The following is a 19,351-nucleotide window of genomic DNA, read 5'->3' on the forward strand; positions in this document are numbered from 1 at the left end:
TTCTACTTAGACTGTAGATATTGACGTCAGTATCAACACTCACGTATGTGGGTACGGTTCCCCACGTACTCTCTGTATTAAATATACTCTACTTATACTATAGAGATTGACATCAGTATCAATACTCACATATGTGGATACGGGTTCTGCATGTACTCTCTGTATTCAATATATTCTACTTAAACTATAGATATTGATGTCAGTATCAATACTCACGTACGTAGATATAGATTCCGTAGATACTCTATATATTAAGTATATTCTATTTATACTATAGATATTGACGTATGTATCAATACTCACGTATGTAGATATAGAGTCCATAGATGCTCTATATGTTAAATATATTCTATTTATACTATAGATATTGACGTCAGTATCAATACGTATGTGGATATAGATTCCGTAGATGCTCTATATATTAAATACATTCTATTTATGTTATAGGTATTGACGTCGATATCAATACTCACATATAGATTCTGTAGATATTCGCAATATTAAATATAGTCTATGCTATTCAATATCAATACTCACATACATATAGATTCCATAATACTCTCTATGTTAAATATATTCTATTTATACTATATAGTTTTTCTCTGTGGATTATCTATCATCTATCTGTCATCTATTTAGATTGAGCTGTGTGCTGTAGACTCACTTGTGCACGAAAATCCCCTTTGTATTTTATTATTATTTCAATTTTTTAAATTTTTTATTTATTTTAGAGAGAGAGAGAGAGACAGAGCACAAGTGGGGGAAGGGGCAGAGAGAGAGGGAGACACAATCTGAAGCAGGCTCTAGGCTCTAGGCTGTCAGCACAGAGCCCGAGGCGGGGTTCGAACCCATGAACCTTATCATGACCTAAGCTGAAGGCGGACGCTTAACTGACTGAGCCACCCAGGTGCCCCAGAAAATCCCCTTTTTATATAGCTCTGGAATTGTGGCTGGGCACATGGCTGGTCAGCTAGATCGGAGCCACCCTTTCCAGCCTCCCTGGCAGCGAGGTATGGCCAGATAACTAACAACCCACCCACAGAACGTGACCAGAGTGATGTGGCCACTTCCTGTTCCGGGACTTAGGATGCTGGTATGGGTTCCTAGACCCTCTTTTTCTCTGTCAGACAGGACAACCCCGCTGGCCCTGTAACCCAGCTTAAAACCCACAGATCGGAACCCCAGGGCGGGATGGCTGGAGTGGGTAGGTGGAAACAATCTGGGTTTCAAGATGCGCACCACCCACTCACCGCCATCTCTCCTTGCGGGAGGAATCAACAGCTATTTTTGCTTAACGCTGTTCTTTCTTGGGGCCTCTTTGTTACAGAGGCCAACCTTCACTAACAGAAGCCCATGTGTGAACGGTGCACTGCTCTAGCTCTGTCACCTGTGTCACACAGGGATGGTGAGCAGGCAGCGTGACCTCATTTTATGCCCGGGACAGGGTCCCAAGCAGTGAGAGGACTTGCTGGAGCTCACGAGTGCGGGAGACGGTCTCTCAGGCACCGTGCGCTATTTTGTAGCTGCCTTGCCTGCCGCCCCTCATTCATTCATCCAACAAAAACGCACGGAGGTCCCACCTATGCCAGGCTCCTAGGCTCTGCGGGTGACATAATAGAGAAGCAGATGTCATTTCTGGGAACTCAGAGGCTGGCGGGGCGGAGAGGGCTCCCGGGTCCCCGGTCCAGCCCTCTGCTGTGTGACTGCAACTATTCACACAGGGTCTGTCTCCCTCGTAGATTCCAGCTACGTGGGGGCTGTTGCAGTCACTGCTGCATCGTTCATGCTCTCTACCTCTGGCTCCTAACGGAAAGTTCCACTAGCCCCTGTGTTACTCCAACTGTGGTCCTCGAACCAAAAGCACCAGCCTTCTCCTGAGAGTTTGGAAGAAACCCAGAATCTTGCCCCCCCCCCATCCCCAAGGGATCAGAATCTACATTCCAAGAAGACCCCCGAGTGATTCGTGTGCACACTCAAGTTTGAGAAGCTCTGGTGGGGCACAGTGGTTCTCAGCACTAGAGACGTAGACTCACCTGGGGGCTTTGAAAAACCCTGATGTCTGGGCCAGGACCCCAGAACATCTTTTTTATATTTTTTACTATTATTTTAATGTTTATTATTTTTGAGAGACAGAGAGGCAGAGTGTGAGCAGGGGAGGGGCAGAGAGAGAGAGGGAGACACAGAATCGGAAGCAGGCTCCAGGCTCTGAACCGTCAGCACAGAGCCCGACGCGGGGCTCGAACCCACGAACTGTGTGATCCTGACCTGAGCCCAAGTCGGACGCTTAACCGACTGAGCCACTCAGGCACGCCCTTAGAAATTTTAATTTAGCTGATCTTGGTTGGAGCCTGAGCAGTGGAGTTTTCCAGAAGGCCCATAGCTGATTCTAATGCAGAGCCAGAGCTGAGAACCCAACTTCATGTATATATCAATGATGGATGAAGGAAGGAATGAGGGACCAAAGCCAGTTGCTGGAGTGAAAAGCATGATGTTGACAACTGTAGTTTTCTTTGGATTAAAAAGCTCTGAAGTGGAAAAGGAAATTATTTCCAGTGCCTGGGCCCACAGGAATACTGAATGGAAATGAAAGGCTTTTTAGGTCTGGCCGCTGGAGGAAGAAAAACGGGTGATCTGTCCCCAGCTCAACTTGCCTGTCAGCTTTCTCCCTGGACCTCTGTCTGATCTGCCAAAGGGGCGGAGGCAGGGAGGGCGCTGCTGAGGGCATGTCCTGAGTGTCTGTGGCTTCACGGCCGCTGTGAATCCATTGTGCCCCCTGCACTTTTTGTTCTCTACCCGGGAGGAGAGGTGTGGTGAATGGAAATGCAAGCTGACCCGCACAGACGGCCACACCGGCAAGCACGTGTTACGCCGTAGCTTTCTGTGTGAGATCAGCTCTGGTTTCGGCTGCCTGGTCACTGTAGGGATAATACCCTTCTCCTATTGCTGGATTTTATAGGAAGGGATGGAAATTCTCTAACACACCAGAGGTGTCTGCCACGACTACCTGGGGTTTGCTTCGCAATCCTCGAGTGCTCACGAGTTTCGGACCCTGACTCCCCAGTACTGCTGGAGACTTGCTGTGTGACCTTGCAGCGGTCACCGCCCCTCTCTGTGCTTCAGTTTTCAAGAGGGTGGAACGGAAGCAGTGTTTCTCAAAGCTGATTTGGCAGACCCTGCGTCGGAATCCCTCCAGAGTGTTTGTTACAAAGACAGATTCTTCATCACAGAATCGAGCCCTGGGGTGTGGCCTGGGAATCTGCATTTTGGCAAGCCCTCCCGGTGACCACGGAGGCACCTGGAAGTTTCTCAGACTCTGGGCCAGATTGGTAAGGCTGCTTTTGTCACTGACGTTCTGAGAGTTTTCCCCTTGGCTTAAGGACTTCTGGTGGCCTGGGAATAAGCCTTCCGGACCAGTGACCCAACAGCTCGAAAAGGTGCCTCCTGAGAGGTGGCGAAGGCTCTGCGGGGGGAGGAGGGGCCTCCGCCTCCGTGCCGGCGCTTGGCTATTCGAGGCATGCACCACCCACCTCCCTCTGGCATCTCCCGCACTGCGCCAAGCTTCCCCTTCGCCACCTTGCACTGCTGCTCTGTCCAAATCCTGAAACCACGCTCCCCGCAGCGAACCTCCCAGAAACGCCCCCTTCCCAGCGGGGATTTATGGGACCTGAGCCGAGGAACTAATTCCCAGGCCAGCCATGTTCCAAGAAAAATAGGAAGGAAATTAAAAGGTTACTTTTTCTCTCTGGGAGGAAGCTTCCAGCTGTATTTTGCAGGTAGGGCGAACAACTAATCCTGGTTTGCCCAGAACTTTCCTGATTCGAGCACAGAAAGTTCCAGGTCACCGGTTCCCCCCATCCCCCACCTGGTCCTGTGCAAACCAAGGTGGCCGGTCACCCCCTGGAGGGCCTCATCTCCTGAGGACAGAGGTCCCTGATTCCCCCACGCCCTGAAGAACATGAGTTAGGCCTGATGGAGACCAGGGGGTGATAGATGCCACACCGTGGGCGCTCACGCTCAGGACGTGGGGCCACGAAAGCCTGATGCAGGAGAACACGCACTCGGTGTCTCCATCCATGTGCCGTTCGAGGCGGTGGAAAATATCTCCCAAAACAGCAGCCACTTCTGGCTGGGGTGGGGATTGGCCGTGCGGGGACATGAGACAGCTTTCTAGGGGATGGCGTTTGGTCCGGAAAACGGGGTGTGGGTCACACCGGTGTGTGTGGGCTGTGCCTTTCAGTGTGTGTCCATTCGGCCTATGAAACCGTCACATTAGACTAAAATGAACGCCAGTAAGAATAAGCGATCCGGGTGGGGAGGCAGTGGAGACAGAACGTGAATGATTCATCGTGGAAACTCAGTCATGGGTACGTGGGGTTCAACCTTATTCAACTTGCTTTGTAAATGCCGGGCATTTTCCACCGCGGAAAGGTAAAGAACAAATCAAGGTCAGACCTCAAAGCCACAGTCAGATGCCCGTCCTCGCTCCGTGGGGAGGCGAGGATTATAAAGACAGGACATGGCAAGTGCTGTTAAGGAGGCGACGGCGTTAGTGCCTCAAGCATTCTGGCGCGGCCGCTTGGAAAACGGGTGGGTGGTCCCTCCAAAATTAAACGCACGTTTCTATGTGGGTCGGCAAGCCTGCTGTTGGGTGTACAGCAGAAGGCACCGGGATCTACGTGCTCTCTGCACACGATGGACTATATTACTCAGCCCCGAAAAGGAATGAAGGGCTGCGCCTGGATGAATCTTTTTTTTTTTAATGTTTTACTTATTTTTGAGAGAGAGAGAGAGACAGAGACAGAGCATGAGTGGGCGAGGGGCAGAGAGAGGGAGACACAGAATCTGAAGCAGCTCCAGGCTCTGAGCTGTCAGCACAGAGCCCAACGCGGGGCTCGAACTCGGGAACAAGACCATGACAGAGGCTGAAGTCAGACTCTTAACCGACTGAGCCCCCCAGGCGCCCCGCCGCCTGGGTGAATCTTAACGACCTCATTCCCCGTGAGAGAAGCCAGACGCGGTGGGGCTCCATTTCTCTGAAACATCCAGAAAAAGCAAACCCAGGGAGACAGAAGGACGTTCGTGGTTGCCAGACGCTGGGAGGACTGGGGAGCCGCTGGGAGCAGGTCCAGGGTTCCTTTCGGGGGGGGGGGGATGAACATGCTCTGGGGCAGTGGGGTCACCGCACAGCCGTACGCTACAAACCGCCAATGGGCGCACTTTAAAAGGGCGCGTATTAGGATGTGGATTATAATGGCTTCGTAAAAGAGGAGCCAGGGCCCGAGCGGATCTGGTCAGATCCTCTGGGCAGAGGACGGAGGGGTCCCACAACTTTGCCCCAAACCCTTGCCCAGAGCGTGCGAGCGGGGCTGCCGTATAGGGCTCTGGGGTCAGAGGAGAGGCAGGGCTTTCCGAGGGCAAGGCCACTGTCCCTGGGGGCCCATGCAGACAGGCTGCCCCCGCAGATGCCACAGGTGCAGGGACGGCCAGTTCCAGACATTCCATCCGGGAGGGACTCGAGGCCAAGGGCTTGACCTTGGAGCTTTCTGCGTACCCCGGGGCCTCGGAAATATGGCCTGAATTGGCCACTTCCTGCCTCTGGTAGCTCAGCGCTGGCCCTCATCCACACAGCAGCTTGGGCCTTCTCCTTTCTGCCTCCGCTTGTGCCCTGACCCTGGCCGTGGGTCCAGAGCCGTTTCCTTGCCCTGCTGACTCATTCCTCTTCCCCGGCTCTCCTTCCCCTGGGAGCCAGTTCCCTGTCTCTGCCCTCCCTCCCCTCGGCGATGTCCCTTCCTGACCCTCTCTCTCCTCCCCCCCGGCCCGGCCGCTCTGCTCCCCAGCCCCGGGGACACAGGGGCTCTGGAAGGGTGGGCAATAGGGCAGATGGGGGCCAGCGGTCGGCGATGGAGACAGGCGCGCGTGACGGAGCAGGTGAAGTGTGATGAGTCCGGAAAAGCGGGTCCTGCCCAGGAAACGGGGGATAGTTCTTGCTGGTCCGGATGCAGGGAGAGTAAAGCTGGGCGGGGAGGGGAATAAACCCCAAACCCAAGAAGCTAGGTTAAGGAGAATTCCCCAGAGCAATTACCAAATATCACTGAACACAGTGTAGCTGCTGAGGGAGAGGCAGTTCTTTATGGAGCTGATTGAGGATTCAAGAGAGGGGCAGGGGAGGAGAGGCTGGCTCTCCCACGAGGCTTGTTATTAAGGGCCGGGGGTGGAAATTGCACCCTGAAAGGTGACACGTTGCACCCACACAATCCATGAGGGACCCCGATAGCCCCCCACCGGTCTCTTAAAACTCCCTCTGTGCCCAGGCCCTTAGCGGGATGCTGAGACCACAGACAGACGGGAGAGAAAGCACTTTCCACGGCAGCAATGCCTGGGTCTTTCCCTCTGCAAGGCCCCTGGACGCCCCAGCGAACCTCCAGGGCAGGACCAGAGGCGGAAGTGGAAGAGAAACGGGCCAAGGCGGACCTGGTGGGTAGACAGCTGTTTGTGCCTAAGTTTGTCACCCCTGGGTCTCCGGCCCAGAGCTGGTCTGCTGCGTGCACAGGTCAATGAAGAGTGGAACAGAGGAGACATCTGAGCCACTGGCCACTGTGCTGTGGGTTCCACGGACCCGGGAGAGGCTGATATGCAGGTGGAGGGGCTGGAGGGGTGTGAGCTGAGGCCCAAAGGGTTGGCAAACACCGCCCGTGACCGCTTTGTGCTGGTGGGCGCGTGGTAAATAGGACCCTTCGGTCCTCCGCGCCGCCTTCTGAGCAGGTGATATTATCATCCGAATTTGTAGGTGAGGAATTAGAGACCCAGAGAAAGAGGGCGACTCGTCCAAGGGCAGAGCCATGAGCAGCGGTGCTGGGATTTGAACTGCAAGAGGGAACTAGAGATTTTGGCCCCTTCCTAGGATGCAACACTGTCTACAGCCATGGCGGCGGCAGCAGGGGGGAAGGAAGGGGTCAAGATAAACAGAGCAGGGGTGGATCGGCAGCGACCCCAGAGGGCGGGAGCTGCCCCGACCTGCAGAGCTGGGGCCACCTGGAAAGGGTGCGCGTGATGACGGCAAGGTTGACAATCACTACGGAGGGAAGCGAGGACCTCGGGGACGGTGGCGTCACCGCCGGATGACCCGATGAACGAATCGTGCTGTATGGGCCAGTGACTATTACTGGCCCATAAGAAGGATGAAACACACACAAGTTACTGCGTGAAAGGACCTGAGAACGCGACGCTGAGTGGCAGAGGCCGGTCACAAAAGGCCACATGTGCGCGATTCCACCTGCACTGAAATGTCTGGAATAGGGGAATCCCATGGAGGCAGAAAGGGGAGTGGTGGGCGCCAGGGGCTGGGGGACAGGGATGCGGAGTGAGCGCCCACAGCGCCGGCACCCGGAGGAAACGGAAGTGTTTTGGAGCCTGATAGAGGTGGGGGCCACGCAAGGCTGTAAACGTACTAAAAGCTACTGAACTGCTCACGTTTCGGCGGCTAATTTCACGCTAGGTGCATTTCACGTCAATCCAAAACCATGGAACAGGGAGGCTCAGAGTAAGAGCCCCCGGAAGGTAAGAAATTCCTCTTCCGCCTCCAGCGCCTGGAAGAATGTAGTGCGTAGGCACTTGGTAGCTAGTTGAGTGAATGAAAGGATGAATGTGATTTCCGGGAAACTAGTTTCTAGCAGTTGACAACTGATCGGGCCAACACGGAGCACTTCTCACGCATCAACCTTATTCCCACTGCTCTGTGCAAATTACTCATTTAATCCCCACTGTAACCCCTTGAGGAGAGGGCTGGAGCATCCCCATTTCACAGATGAGAAAACTGAGGCTCAGTGAGGCTAAGCGACTCTCCCGGGATCACTGAGTTCATGAGGACTGAGGCCGAGATTCAGACTCCGAGGGCCCGCTCTCTGGGCAGGGAGGCTCTTCAACTCCGGGCCGCCTCAGAAACGCTAAGTGCTGCCGAGCGGGGCGTCCAGACCAGAGAGGTAGAGCGGCCCGGCCCTGAAAGGCAGTGTCGTGTGGCCGTAAAGAGTCAGGTTTTAGAATCCAATGGTCAGTGAGCTCAAATCCTGCCTCTGCCACACAACTAACTGTGAGCTTTAGGCAGGGATAAAACGTGCCCGAGCCTCAGTTTCCTCATCTATAAAATGGGGGTGGTAGTAGAACCCACTTCTCAAACTGGTGCAAAGACTGAGACCATCAGTCAAATGCCAGCCTCACGAAGGTCACGTAATAAGCACCTGTCGTTTCCTCCCTTTGGGGATGAGCTCTTCCGAGGAAACCAGAAAAAGCTGGATGCACCCGGGAGGTGCTTAGGGGCTTGGGCCGGTCCTCCTTGTGTACACTGCCTCTCCCCTCCTCCGTTTTAATTTGCAAACTCCAGTGTAGACCCCTCTCCCCAACTGCCCAGTTTACTCTCAGGGATTTTGCTGGAAGAAGGTAGATGATAAAGCAAAAGGAAAGTTGCCCCCACCGCTGCACCGAGCCTGACGGAGGAGGTCTGTGGGTCCCAGCTGGGGCACATCTGTCCACCCGTGTGAGCAGATGCTGCCCGTCCCCGGGACAACGTGGCCCCCAGAAGCAGCTGGTCAGCTGAATGTCCCCGAAGGTAAATGCAAAACACCCAGGCAGGCGGTGGTCAAGAGAACATTGTCTTTTTATGTAAATGTGAGGACAGAGAGCCTCCCCAGCCTCCGAGCTCTCTAAACTATCTCAACCAAGAAACAGGGGCTCGGTAGGGTAAGCCTGTAACTTCAGCTCAGGTCATGATCTCACAACTCATGAGTTCGAGCCCTGAGGTGGGTTCTGTGCTGACAGCTCAGAGCCTGGAGCCTGTTTCTGATTCTGTGTCTCTATCTCTCTCTGCCCCTCCTCTGCTGTGCTCTGCCTCCTCTTCTCTCTCTCAAAAATAAGTAAACATCTACAATTTTTAAAAAAATAAACAGAGAAACACACTCTTTTGGAGGGCAGCACCTCCCAGCCTCTCTCCGGGCAGCAAACACACACGAACGTGGTTTTCACTAGGGGGAAGCAGGGAGATGCCCACTGGCCGTGGCCATCAGCCCCTCTTACCCCAGAAGCGGAAATGGCAGCCTGACTCCTGAGCCCAGACGTGGGCTGCTGATCCTGTGGGCCTCCCACCCACCTCTGATTTGATCTCCCGAGTCCCCAGCCAACCAAGCCTGGGTTCACACCCCCAGGTAATTTTCAAAGCCTAATGCTTTGAAAAGACCATGTCCCTCTGGGCGGGTCTAAATCCTGGCTTCGGGGAAATCCTGAGAAACAGGTTTATGGAAACCTCAGGGTCCCTCCTCAGCAGGTGGGATCAAGGGCACCTTTCTGGGGACGGGGGAGAGAAGCTACTTATTTTCCTAATTTTGTACCACAGTGTCCACGTGTAAATATTTCTGTGAACAAGCAGGCTCTTAAATCACATCATTTGGTGCCAAAAAATAAAACAACGTCTCCATTTGGAGCTAGAGTCCTTCTCTCCGGGGAGGAAAAAACGCTATTTGAAAGTCAAAATGTTTTGGTTGGTTTGCTTTAGGGGAAAACATTTGTGGGTTGCACAATATACATTTTATTCAACAGATATTTGATTGCCTACTCTGTGTGAGGCAGGGGCTGGTTCTCCATCTAAGCCCTTTCTCTCTGGAAAGTTCTCTGATCCTACCATATTGCCCTGGGATATATCTTTAAGGGAAGGGAACTTTTGTACACAGACAACGGTTATGGGCCATACACAGGGTACCTTATCTCAAATATGTGTTCTATTTATCAGTTCCCTCTGTCTACCGTAACGTAAGTTCCCTAAGTAGGGTAATGGGGAGCCATGGAGGAATGTAGAACAGGACAGGGACACTTTAAATTAGGAAACAATCCAGTTCTCAGTTTGAAGCTCTCCAGTAAACTTCCCAACAAAATACTAAATTCTTATCTCAGTTCTCAGACTACCTGGCCCCTGGCAATGGCGGGGCAGGGTTGTGGGGGGAGGAGTTAACTCAGCTCGGAGTTCCGATCCAGTGAGAGCCTGACTGGGAGGCTCAGGAGCCAAGTAACAAGTAGGAAAACTGAGGGCCAAGAATCTCGGCCTTAGCTCTGTAACTCCAAGAAAGCTAAATGCCCCGTGCCTCACTTTCTCCACCTGAACATGGAGCTAGGATGCCACAGAGGATACCAGCTCAAGAAGGGAGGGAAGTTTGGCCGGGGACGGCATGTGGCACAGAGTAGCTGCTCAGTAAACACATGACGAGTGCATTGAGCCTGTGAACCTTCCCAGCGATGTTACTCGTTTTACAGAGGGGGGAAACTGAGGTTCAGAGAGAGGAAGCAATTTGCCTGTGGTCACAGAGCTGGGAGAGGCAGGCTGGGCCTGCCCACGCCAGGAAGACCAGGGCTGGCTTTAATACCAAGTCCCTCCCTCCTGACTTTTGCCAGCCTTGGGCACTTCATGCGTCTTTTCCTCCAAAACGAAAACACAAACACAAACACAAACACAAACACAAACACAAACACAAACACAAACACAAACACAAACAAAAAACCATAAAACCCGCCCAACTGAATTGATCTCAAAATGCACACAGGCCCCGATAGATAATAATCTCTTTCTCTGTTGTTTTAAAAGACACTTATCACATTCACGGGCCCTAAGCCTGGCGGCCGGGCGGGGGTCCCACTCACCTTGTCCTCCTCGGCCCTCAGGTCGGGCATGGTGCTGACACACAGGCTGACGGCGGTGGTGGCCACGAAGAGGATGGACAGACAAGCAAAGACCTTGCCCGGGAGCCCGGAGCGCGGGTTCTCCACCGTCTCCCGCAGCCAGTTCATGAAGATGCCCCAGCGCGAGGGCTCCCCCGCCGGTCGCCCCGCCTCCCGCTGCAGGTGCAGCGCCTCCTGCTGGCGGAGCTCCGACAGCTGCTCCAGCCTCCGGAGCAGCTCGTGCAGGCAGCAGCGGTCCAGGTGCGCCTCCTCGATGCCCCAGTAGGCCAGCTCCTCCCGGAAGGCCAGCACGCACGTCTCCCGCAGCAGCGCCAGCCTGCCGGCCGCCAGGAAGCTCACGATCATGCCGAAGGCGCTGGGGCTCCGGTCGAAGAAGAACTCCTGGCTGTCTTCGTCGTAGTCGTCGCAGAGCTGCGCGATCTCCTCGTGGCTGCGGCAGAACTTGAGCTTGCTCAGGCGGCTCAGCGGGAACGCGTCCAGCGTGCTCCAGGGGAGGGCGTACCGCCGGCCGCCCACGTTGACCCTGACCTCCCTCGTCAGGTCCGCCGCGGGCGAGGCGCCCAGCGCGCCCACCTTGCGCGCCCTGCGGTAGTAAAGCCCCTTAAGGGAGCGCGGCGGCCTGGGGCCGGGCAACAGCGGAGTCAGGGGGCTGCGGGAGCCCCGGGGGCGGCGTCCAGGAGGCAGGCCCCCGGCTCTGAAGGGCATGGGCATCGCCGGAGTCGTCCTGCACCCAGGGGGAGAAGGGCGAGACAACCGGGAGAGATCAGCCTCAGGGCGGGGTCTCGGGCAGCTAGGACACTGCCTCACCACTGGGTCTGCATGGCTCGTTTTTCAAACCCTCCACCCCACAGAGACTTATTGAGCACCTATTATGCGCCTGGGATCTATCAGTGGGCACGAGGAGGGGATGAATGACATCCCTTCCGCGGTCAGAGCTGTGCTATTTCCAGGCTCTGTGGTCTTGGGCATGTGGCTTAACCTCTCTGATCTCAGCTCCATTCATGCCAGTGATAAGACTCGGCCAGTCTTAGAAAGTACAGTTGGTCAAATAGAGCTCCAGAGTGTAAGGGTGTCTCAAGTTCACTGCCAGGTTCTGATCCCTTACGGGCTACCAGTGCAGTGAGTAACCACTGCGGGTTGGTTACTCAGCCTCTCTGAGTCCTTTGCTTCGTCTGGCAGCTGGGGCAGTTTGAGTACCTACCTCACCGGGCACGGGGAGGGTTACGGGCAGTATGTACATGAAGTGTTTATTTAGAACACTTCTAGAGGCTTCTAAGAGGCCAGGCACCAATCTCCATGCTTCCTCCATCGTAACTCCTCTCAACAATTCCCCAAGGTGAATGTTAGTATCCCCATTTTACAGATGAGCAAACAGAGGCGCAGAAAGGTTAAGTAGCAAAGAATGTGGCTGTGCTTAGCCCCGCGTCTGACTCTCAGGAGCAGCTCCACAATGATCGTGTTTGCTTCCTCCTCTGGAGGACTTTGCCATCAATGACAGCGCCCCCTCCATGTTCACTGGGGAGCTTGCCTCAGCCACCCTTGCTGTGTGACCTTGAGCCAGTTACTCCCCCTCGCTGGGCCTCCGTCTTGTTATCTGCCAAGTGAAGGGACCTCTGATGCTCTCTCCATTTCAGACCTATCGGAAGCGCTTGGCTTAGAAGAGGGTTTAGATTTAGCCCCATGCATTTAGAAAACCGTCTCCACCACCTCTCTCCCCCCCAGCACCCTGGACCATTCCCTCTGCTCTTCATTCCAGCCAGAGCTGCTTCCAGAGCATCTGCAACCTTACATTCCAGAATGCACTCCAACCAAGAGAAAGACTCGGCAGCTGAATGGAAATAAAAGTTGCTCTCAATTTCAGTGCCAGTTGGATTCGGGCAGGCAGCGAGGACCAGAATCGCAGGCTGTGCATTTCACACTTGCTCGCCACGCAGCGCTCTGTTTACTCTGCACGCATCACTTCCTTTACAACGTTTGGCCAGAGGAAGATGCACAGTCTGCAGAGAGAAGACTATTTTGAAATCCGGGGAGTCCTTCCCAAGTGTTCTCATTTTCCGAGTACAAAAACCCCAAACCCAGAGAGCTGAAGGGACTCGTACAAGGTCACAGAGGGAATCCAAATCCAACCCCGGACCCTGTCTCCCAGCTCCAGGGCTCTTTCTAGACTCCCCCCCAAACCTGTCCTGTCTGCATTCACTGCACAAACCCAACTTTGCAATCCACTGCCCCCCAAAACAGCCGGCACACCAGGCTCTGCAAAGGTATTCATTCAAAACAGCACTTTGGCGGAGGCTGTAAGTTACACGTCCCGCAAGCCCCCCGCCCCTGCGGCAAACACTAACTTCTTCCCCCGGAGTGTAACTCACCTTCCTGTCTCTGGGAGCCCTTTTCCAGCTAGATCTCTACCTGGCAAGGGGAGCCCGTGTCTCGATGGCCAGGGAAGAGACAGGTTGGTGGTGGAGATGAAGGAGAAGAAAAGAAAAATCACACACACACACACACACACACACACACACACACACAGCCCACGGCAGTTTCTGGCAGAGTTAGTTTCCAACCTCTCTTGCCTTGCCTCCTCCCGGAAGCAGAGGGACATTCATTCTGCACCCCTCTCTCTCTCTCTCTCTCTCCTGCTGCTGCTGCAGAACAGCCCTGGGGCAGTGGGCTGGGGGCTTTTAAAGGACCCGGAAGCCCCTTCCCCGGTGAGAGGTGAGAGCCCGTGTGGTTCGTGCTGGGAGGGAGCCAGCCAGCTGTCCTGCTCGGGCAACGGCAGCCGGCTCTGCACTCTGGGCCCCGCGGGGACAGCCAGTGTGGTCCTGCAAGAGACGCGGGGGGGGGGGGGGACTGGAACGGCTTAGAAATAATCTCTCCATCACCAGGCTGCGGGAGGAGCAGCAGCAGCCCGTGCTCTGGCAGCCGCCTAGGAGGCAAGGAGAGCTGTCCTTCCCTCCCCTCCGAGGAGCATCAGAACCCAAAGGAGCAGAGGGCAACGTGGGGCCGGGCCATCTGCAGCTACCTGCCCGCGGCCCGGGGGCTGCTGCGCGTGGGGTGGGGGCTGCTGCTGCTGGGCTGGCGCTCGGGTAAAGGCTGCAGACAGAACACAACCGCTTCTCACGGGTCCAAGGACGGGTCGGGGCAGCGTCTGAGCGCTGGGTGGGCGCTGGCTGCGTGCTGGGCTGGGAGGAGGTGTGAGTGTGCGGTCACACGCACCTGGGTCCCCAGCTCCCGTGCGAATATGCTGGCTGACCTTGAACAGGGAACTTAGTGCCTCTGAGCCTCGCGTCCCTTGTTTGTAAAATGTATGGGGGTGAGGGGGTTCAGAGAGGTCGCACCCCACAGTAGAGGCTCCTCGGGCAGGTTTGGCTCCCCGGGGGATGAAGAGGAAGACGCCCGGCGCCAGGACCTGCCTCCTAGCCTGGGCTCTGCACTACCTTGCTGTGTGTCCTCGGTTAATCTCTTCACCTCTCTGGGCTTCCGTGTTCTCACCATCAGATGAGGGCAGTCCAGGCAGCGATGGCGCGGCCCGCGCAGCCATCTTCCCCTGCGGAGCTCGGTGTCCACTGGCACTTCTTAGTTTCCTTAAGAGGTTCTGAGCCCCAGTCTCTTGGCTTCCAAAGGTGAGCTATTCTCAGCTCCATTTTGCAGACAGGGGCCCGCAGGTCTGGGCAAGAGGTTTGCTCAAGGTCACCTTGCTAGTTGGAAGCTTCGCACGGCAGAGACTTTGAGGTCTGATCAAGGGTCCTGGAGGGCGGGAAGGTCTGAGCTCGGCGGGCCTGAACGGCTGCCCGGTGCAGGGCTCAGCGGGGTCTCCGTGGCCCGGGCTGTGGGGGTAAGTCCAGGCAGGAACAGAGGAGACGGAGGCAGAGAGGTGGTCGACGGTAGCAGCTTTCAGATCGCACCGTGTGAAGCCCAAGGGTTGTGTGGAAACGATCACGGGGTCTGGAAGGAGGGTGACGAAGGGTAGGACACGGGGATGAGAGTCCCTGCCTCAATGTGGCGGCTCCGCTGTGAGTACGTCAGTATCACTCCAAACACATCAGGGCCCCAGTGGCCCGTCTTCACACTCAGCCCACCCGAGGAGACCCCAGGGCCCCTGATAGGGATGGGCACGCTCTCCCCTCTCCCCACCCCGACTCCCCAGTTCTCTCAGGCCCCAGGGCTGCCCCAATGCCTCTCTTAAACCAGACTCCGAACGGATCTTTCCAGCCCAGGCTGTTTCCCCCTCTCCTCTCTCTGTCTCCCCACCTCCCCTCTCTATCACTGATCTCACTTTACCCTCCGGCTACTTGCCCCCCCCCCACCCCCCAAGCTTCCTCCCCTGCCTCGGGTCCTTTTTGCGGTCTGGAGTGCTGTGGGTTCCAATCAAGGATTTAACACTTCCCTGCTGGGTGACCTTGAGCAAGTTTCTTAACCTCTCTGTGCTTCAGTTCTGTCATCTGTGAAAAGAAATGATAACACCTACCTATTGCTTTGTGGTGAATTTTCACTGATGAGGCGCTTACAAGAGTGCGTGGCCTGAAGGAAGTCCCATTTAAGTACCTGGTGGCATTATAAGTATTATCTTAACAACTTTTGTCCAAGTCACAGGAGGGAGATTTTGTTTGAGGACAGGAGTTTAAATGAAGTTTTTCTTAAACATTTTTATTTATTTTTGAGAGACAGAGAGAGACAGAGCACGAGCAGGGAGGAGCAGAGAGAGAGGGAGACACAGGATCCAAAGCAGGCTCCGGGCTCTGAGCTGTCAGCACAGAGCCCGACGCGAGGCTTGAACTCATGAACCACAAGATCATGACCTGAGCCGAAGTCGGATGCTCGGCCGACTGAGCCACCCAGGCGCCCCTAAATAAAGTTTTAACTGCTGTTAGAAAGGATTTTTATTTTTTTTTATTTTTATTTTTTTAATCTAGATTTTATTTATTTTTTTCTAATTTATTTCTAGGAGAGAGAGAGAGAGAGAGACAGCGTGAGCAGGGGAGGGACAGAGAGAGAGGGAGACACAGACTCCGAAATAGGCTCCAGGCTCTGAGCTGGCAGTCAGCACAGAGCCCGACGCGGGGCTCGAACCCACGAACCGTGAGATCATGACCTAAGCGAAAGTCGGACGCTCAACCGACTAAGCCACCCAGGCGCCCCTAGAAAGGATTTTTAAAATAAAAACGGAAAGGGACTGATCTGGTACGAGCCCCTGATAACTCGTAGAGGGGCCGAGGGGAGACCGTCTGAGCTCTCGCGGCCAGTCCGTGGCAGAGCCTGGCTCAGTTAGGACTCACACTCCAGTGCTCTTCCCACGGCCCCAGGGCCTCCTGTCTGCACTGCTCCTCTGCCCAGGCTAGAGGACTTTGACTTGAGCCTCGTATCCAGGCCCACCAGCCCCTGCCCCAGGGCGTTTGCAGAGTCCTTCCAGGCTGCTTGGAAAAAGCCAATCACCTTTTAACTTAATGCCCCTGTTCCTCCCTGCTGTGTCTACTCAGCCTCAGCTAAGCAGGCGGGTCGCCTGGGCCCGGCCTTCCCAGCATCCTGCGGGTCTCGGATACAGGACCCCCTGGGGAAGCCCGTCCTCTCTCTTCTGAAGGACCGCAGCCTGCCGAGGATTCTCGTAAGTGATGGGCCACCGTGGCCACAGGTGAGTGAGCCCCCCGGGGCCTCTGTAACCAATCAGACAAGCGCTGTGGCTTAAAACAACACAAAAGAATTACCTTGCAGGTCCGCCGGCCTGAAGTCCAAGGTGGGTCTTAAGGGACTAAGACCAGCCTTCCTGCCGGGGGTGATCGGGGAAATGGATGTCTCCAGTCCCAGGGGCCGCCATGTTCCTTGGCTGGAGGCCCCATCACTCTGATGTCTCCTTCTCTGACCCTCCCGCCTCCCCCTTTTGAGGACCCTCGTGATTACCCCGAGCCATTGGATAATCCAGGATCAGCTCCGCATTTTAAGACCCTTAACCAGAAGTGCCAAGTTCCTTTTTGCCGTGTCGGTCACGCATTCGCAGGTCCTGGGGAAGAAAACGCCCGTGGCCGGCCCACATCCAGATCAGTGAAATCGAGAACTCCAGGGCGTGGGGGTCCACGTGTAGGGTCCCCGTGAAGGTCCCCCGGGGTGATTCTGACATGCGGCGGGGGTCGGGGACGGGCGCCCAAAGTGGGGGTGACGTGGTCAGGTAGGCGATTCCGGAGCTCCGTTCGGCTCACTCAGGTATTGCTCGAGGCGGCGCCAACATCGGCACAGCCCGTGTCGAGGGCGATTTGGCACAACTGACCAAAATAAGAAATGCTGGTGCCCTCTGACCTACAACCGTACGCCTAGGAATTTATTCTGCTCGTGCTAAGAGTCACGCGTAACGATATTCACTACAGCGCTGTTTGCGGTAGCAACGGATTGGAAATGACCAAAAAATCCCTCCCCGAGGCTCTGGTTAATAGATGCAGGTCATAAGCGCAAGAGAAAAGTCTGCAGCTGTTGAAAGGAAACAGGGCTGCGTTCATGTACCTGCCCCAGCAAGATGCATAAAGTGCAAGGTGCAGAACAGATCAGACACCAAAGGCGCTAGTCTGTGTAAAAATAGACAAGGGGAGTGTGTGTGTGCCTGGAATATTTATTTCTCTAAAGTGGGTAAAAAACTAGATACCAGGGTTGACTCTGGAGAGGTTTGGAGACGGGTAAGGAGGCGAGAGAGATTTCCTTTCCTCTCCGTGTCCTTTTGTTTTGGTTAGTTTTTTTTAAATCGATGGGCGTGTGTTGATTAAAAACAATATTTTTGAGTTAAATTAAAAGGCATCCTGGTATCAGTGGGGAGGAGAAGGCAGCCTGGAAGAGATCATTTATCAGAGCTGGCAGGAGGTGATACGGCTGTGAATAAGGCTGTGTGGCGCATGAGGAGTCGCCGGAATGGCAGGAGGAACCACATGGAAGGTGCTGGAAAAACAGCAGCTGGGGGACCTGTTTCAGCCTCGGTCAGCCCCCACCAGGGAGATCTGGTTAGCAGCCACGGCCATGGACCCCACTGGAATGACCTGATCACCATCTCTGGGTCACTGGGACCATTCGGCATGACCTCACCGGGGAAGCCGAGGCAGCTCAATATTTTCATTATGGACTTTCTTTTTTTTTTTTTTTTTAATTTTTTTTTATGTTTTATTTATTTCTAGGAGAGAGAGACAGCGTGAGCAGGGGAGGGTCAGAGAGAGAGGGAGTCACAGACCGAAAGAGGCTCCAGGCTCTGAGCTGGCAGTCAGCACAGAGCCCGACGCGGGGCTCGAACCCACGAACCGCGAGACCATGACCTAAGCGAAAAGTCGGACGCTTAACCGACTAAGCCACCCAGGCGCCCCTGGACTTTCATTCATACAAGCACATGCAGATCTTTTGCCACCGAGAGTCCCAAAGTTAAGGTGCCTCGGGGAGCCGGGTGGATGACACAAGGGAGGCCAGCTGGGCGCTGGGGGCGGGGTCACAAGCCCCCAACTCACGAAGGTGGAATGTGGGTCCAGTGTTGAGGATCTTTACATTTTCGGAAGAAGAGCCGCCATCCTAATTTTGATGCTAAATCTCTCAAATTCTAAACGCTGCCAGCTGACTCGTAAAAGTATAAAGCCCCAGAGAGCAAAGCCGGCGCCTGTCTGATGATCCAGCAACTCCAGTCCTACGGATGCCTGAGAACAGCATAGAGGCTCCCAACACGGGGAAAGCACAGCACATGTTGGCTCAACGGAATGCCAGACGGGGACGGGGACACACACAGGACCGTTTGCAGCCACTTGAAAAATCTCGGTCGGCTGTTGTGTAGCATGAAGGACACAAAAACAGCAGCCACAGCGGGACTCCATTGATAGAAAATTTAAAAACAGGGGCGCCTGAGCAGCTCAGTGGGTGGAGCGCCCGACTCTTGATTTCAGCTCAGGTCATGATCTCGTGGTTCCATGGAATGGAGCCCTCTGGGATTCTCTCTCTCTCTACCTCTGCCCCCTCCCCTGCTTGCGTGGGTGCTCTCTCTCAATAAATAAAATAAAATAAAATAAAATAAAATAAAATAGAAAATAGAAAATTTTAAAATGGGCAAAAAACCTGGGGGGCTCAGTTGGTTAAGCGTCTCACTTAAGCTCAGGTCATGATCTCACAGTTCATGGGTTCGAGCCCCCCGTCGGGCTGTGTGCTGATAGCTCAGAGCCTAGAGCCTGCTTTGGATTCTGTGTCTCCCTCTCTCTCTGCCCCTCCCCTGGTGGCGCCCTCTCTCTCTCTTTCTCTCTCTCTCTCTCTCTTTAAAAAATAAACATTTTTAAAAATTGTAAAAAGTAAAGATGGGCAAAACGAATCAAAGCCAGCACAATTACCTCTGGGGCCGAGTACTGGTTCTGGGGGCTGGTCTGCTGTTTCACTCCGAGAGCCGCTGATCACACACTGTGTCCAATCTGTGCAAGAGACGGGGAAGGTTAGTCTGTGTGTTGTGTTCAAATTGAAAAAGCTGTTTTGAGCAACCACAACGGAAGGACCCAGTAAAGCAGATCAAGGGGCTGCATTCAGGCTTGGGTTCCCTGTGATGAGCAGGTTGTCACAGGGAACAGCTTTGAAGCGGGTCCAGCCCAGAACCTCTGTTTTTTGTCGGCTACCTCTGAAGCCTGCAATCACGCCCAGTTCTGTGTCT

General features: G+C 54.6%; 1 protein-coding gene across 1 annotated transcript in view; it reads right to left on the reverse strand.

Annotated features, from left to right (window-relative positions):
• KCNG4 (potassium voltage-gated channel modifier subfamily G member 4) overlaps positions 1-19,351 on the reverse strand; it is a 41,886-nt gene that overhangs the window by 2,947 nt on the left and 19,588 nt on the right. Inside the window, exons 7-8 of the mRNA XM_039227271.1 lie at positions 13,733-13,803; positions 10,678-11,440 (exon numbers count right to left, since the gene is read on the reverse strand). Of these exons, the coding sequence (XP_039083202.1) occupies positions 10,678-11,440; positions 13,733-13,803 (834 nt within the window). The remainder of the gene's footprint in view (positions 1-10,677; positions 11,441-13,732; positions 13,804-19,351) is intronic.

Source organism: Hyaena hyaena, unplaced genomic scaffold (genome assembly GCF_003009895.1).
Source record: "Hyaena hyaena isolate Hyena2069 unplaced genomic scaffold, ASM300989v1 scaffold_1, whole genome shotgun sequence".
Lineage (NCBI taxonomy): Eukaryota > Metazoa > Chordata > Mammalia > Carnivora > Hyaenidae > Hyaena > Hyaena hyaena.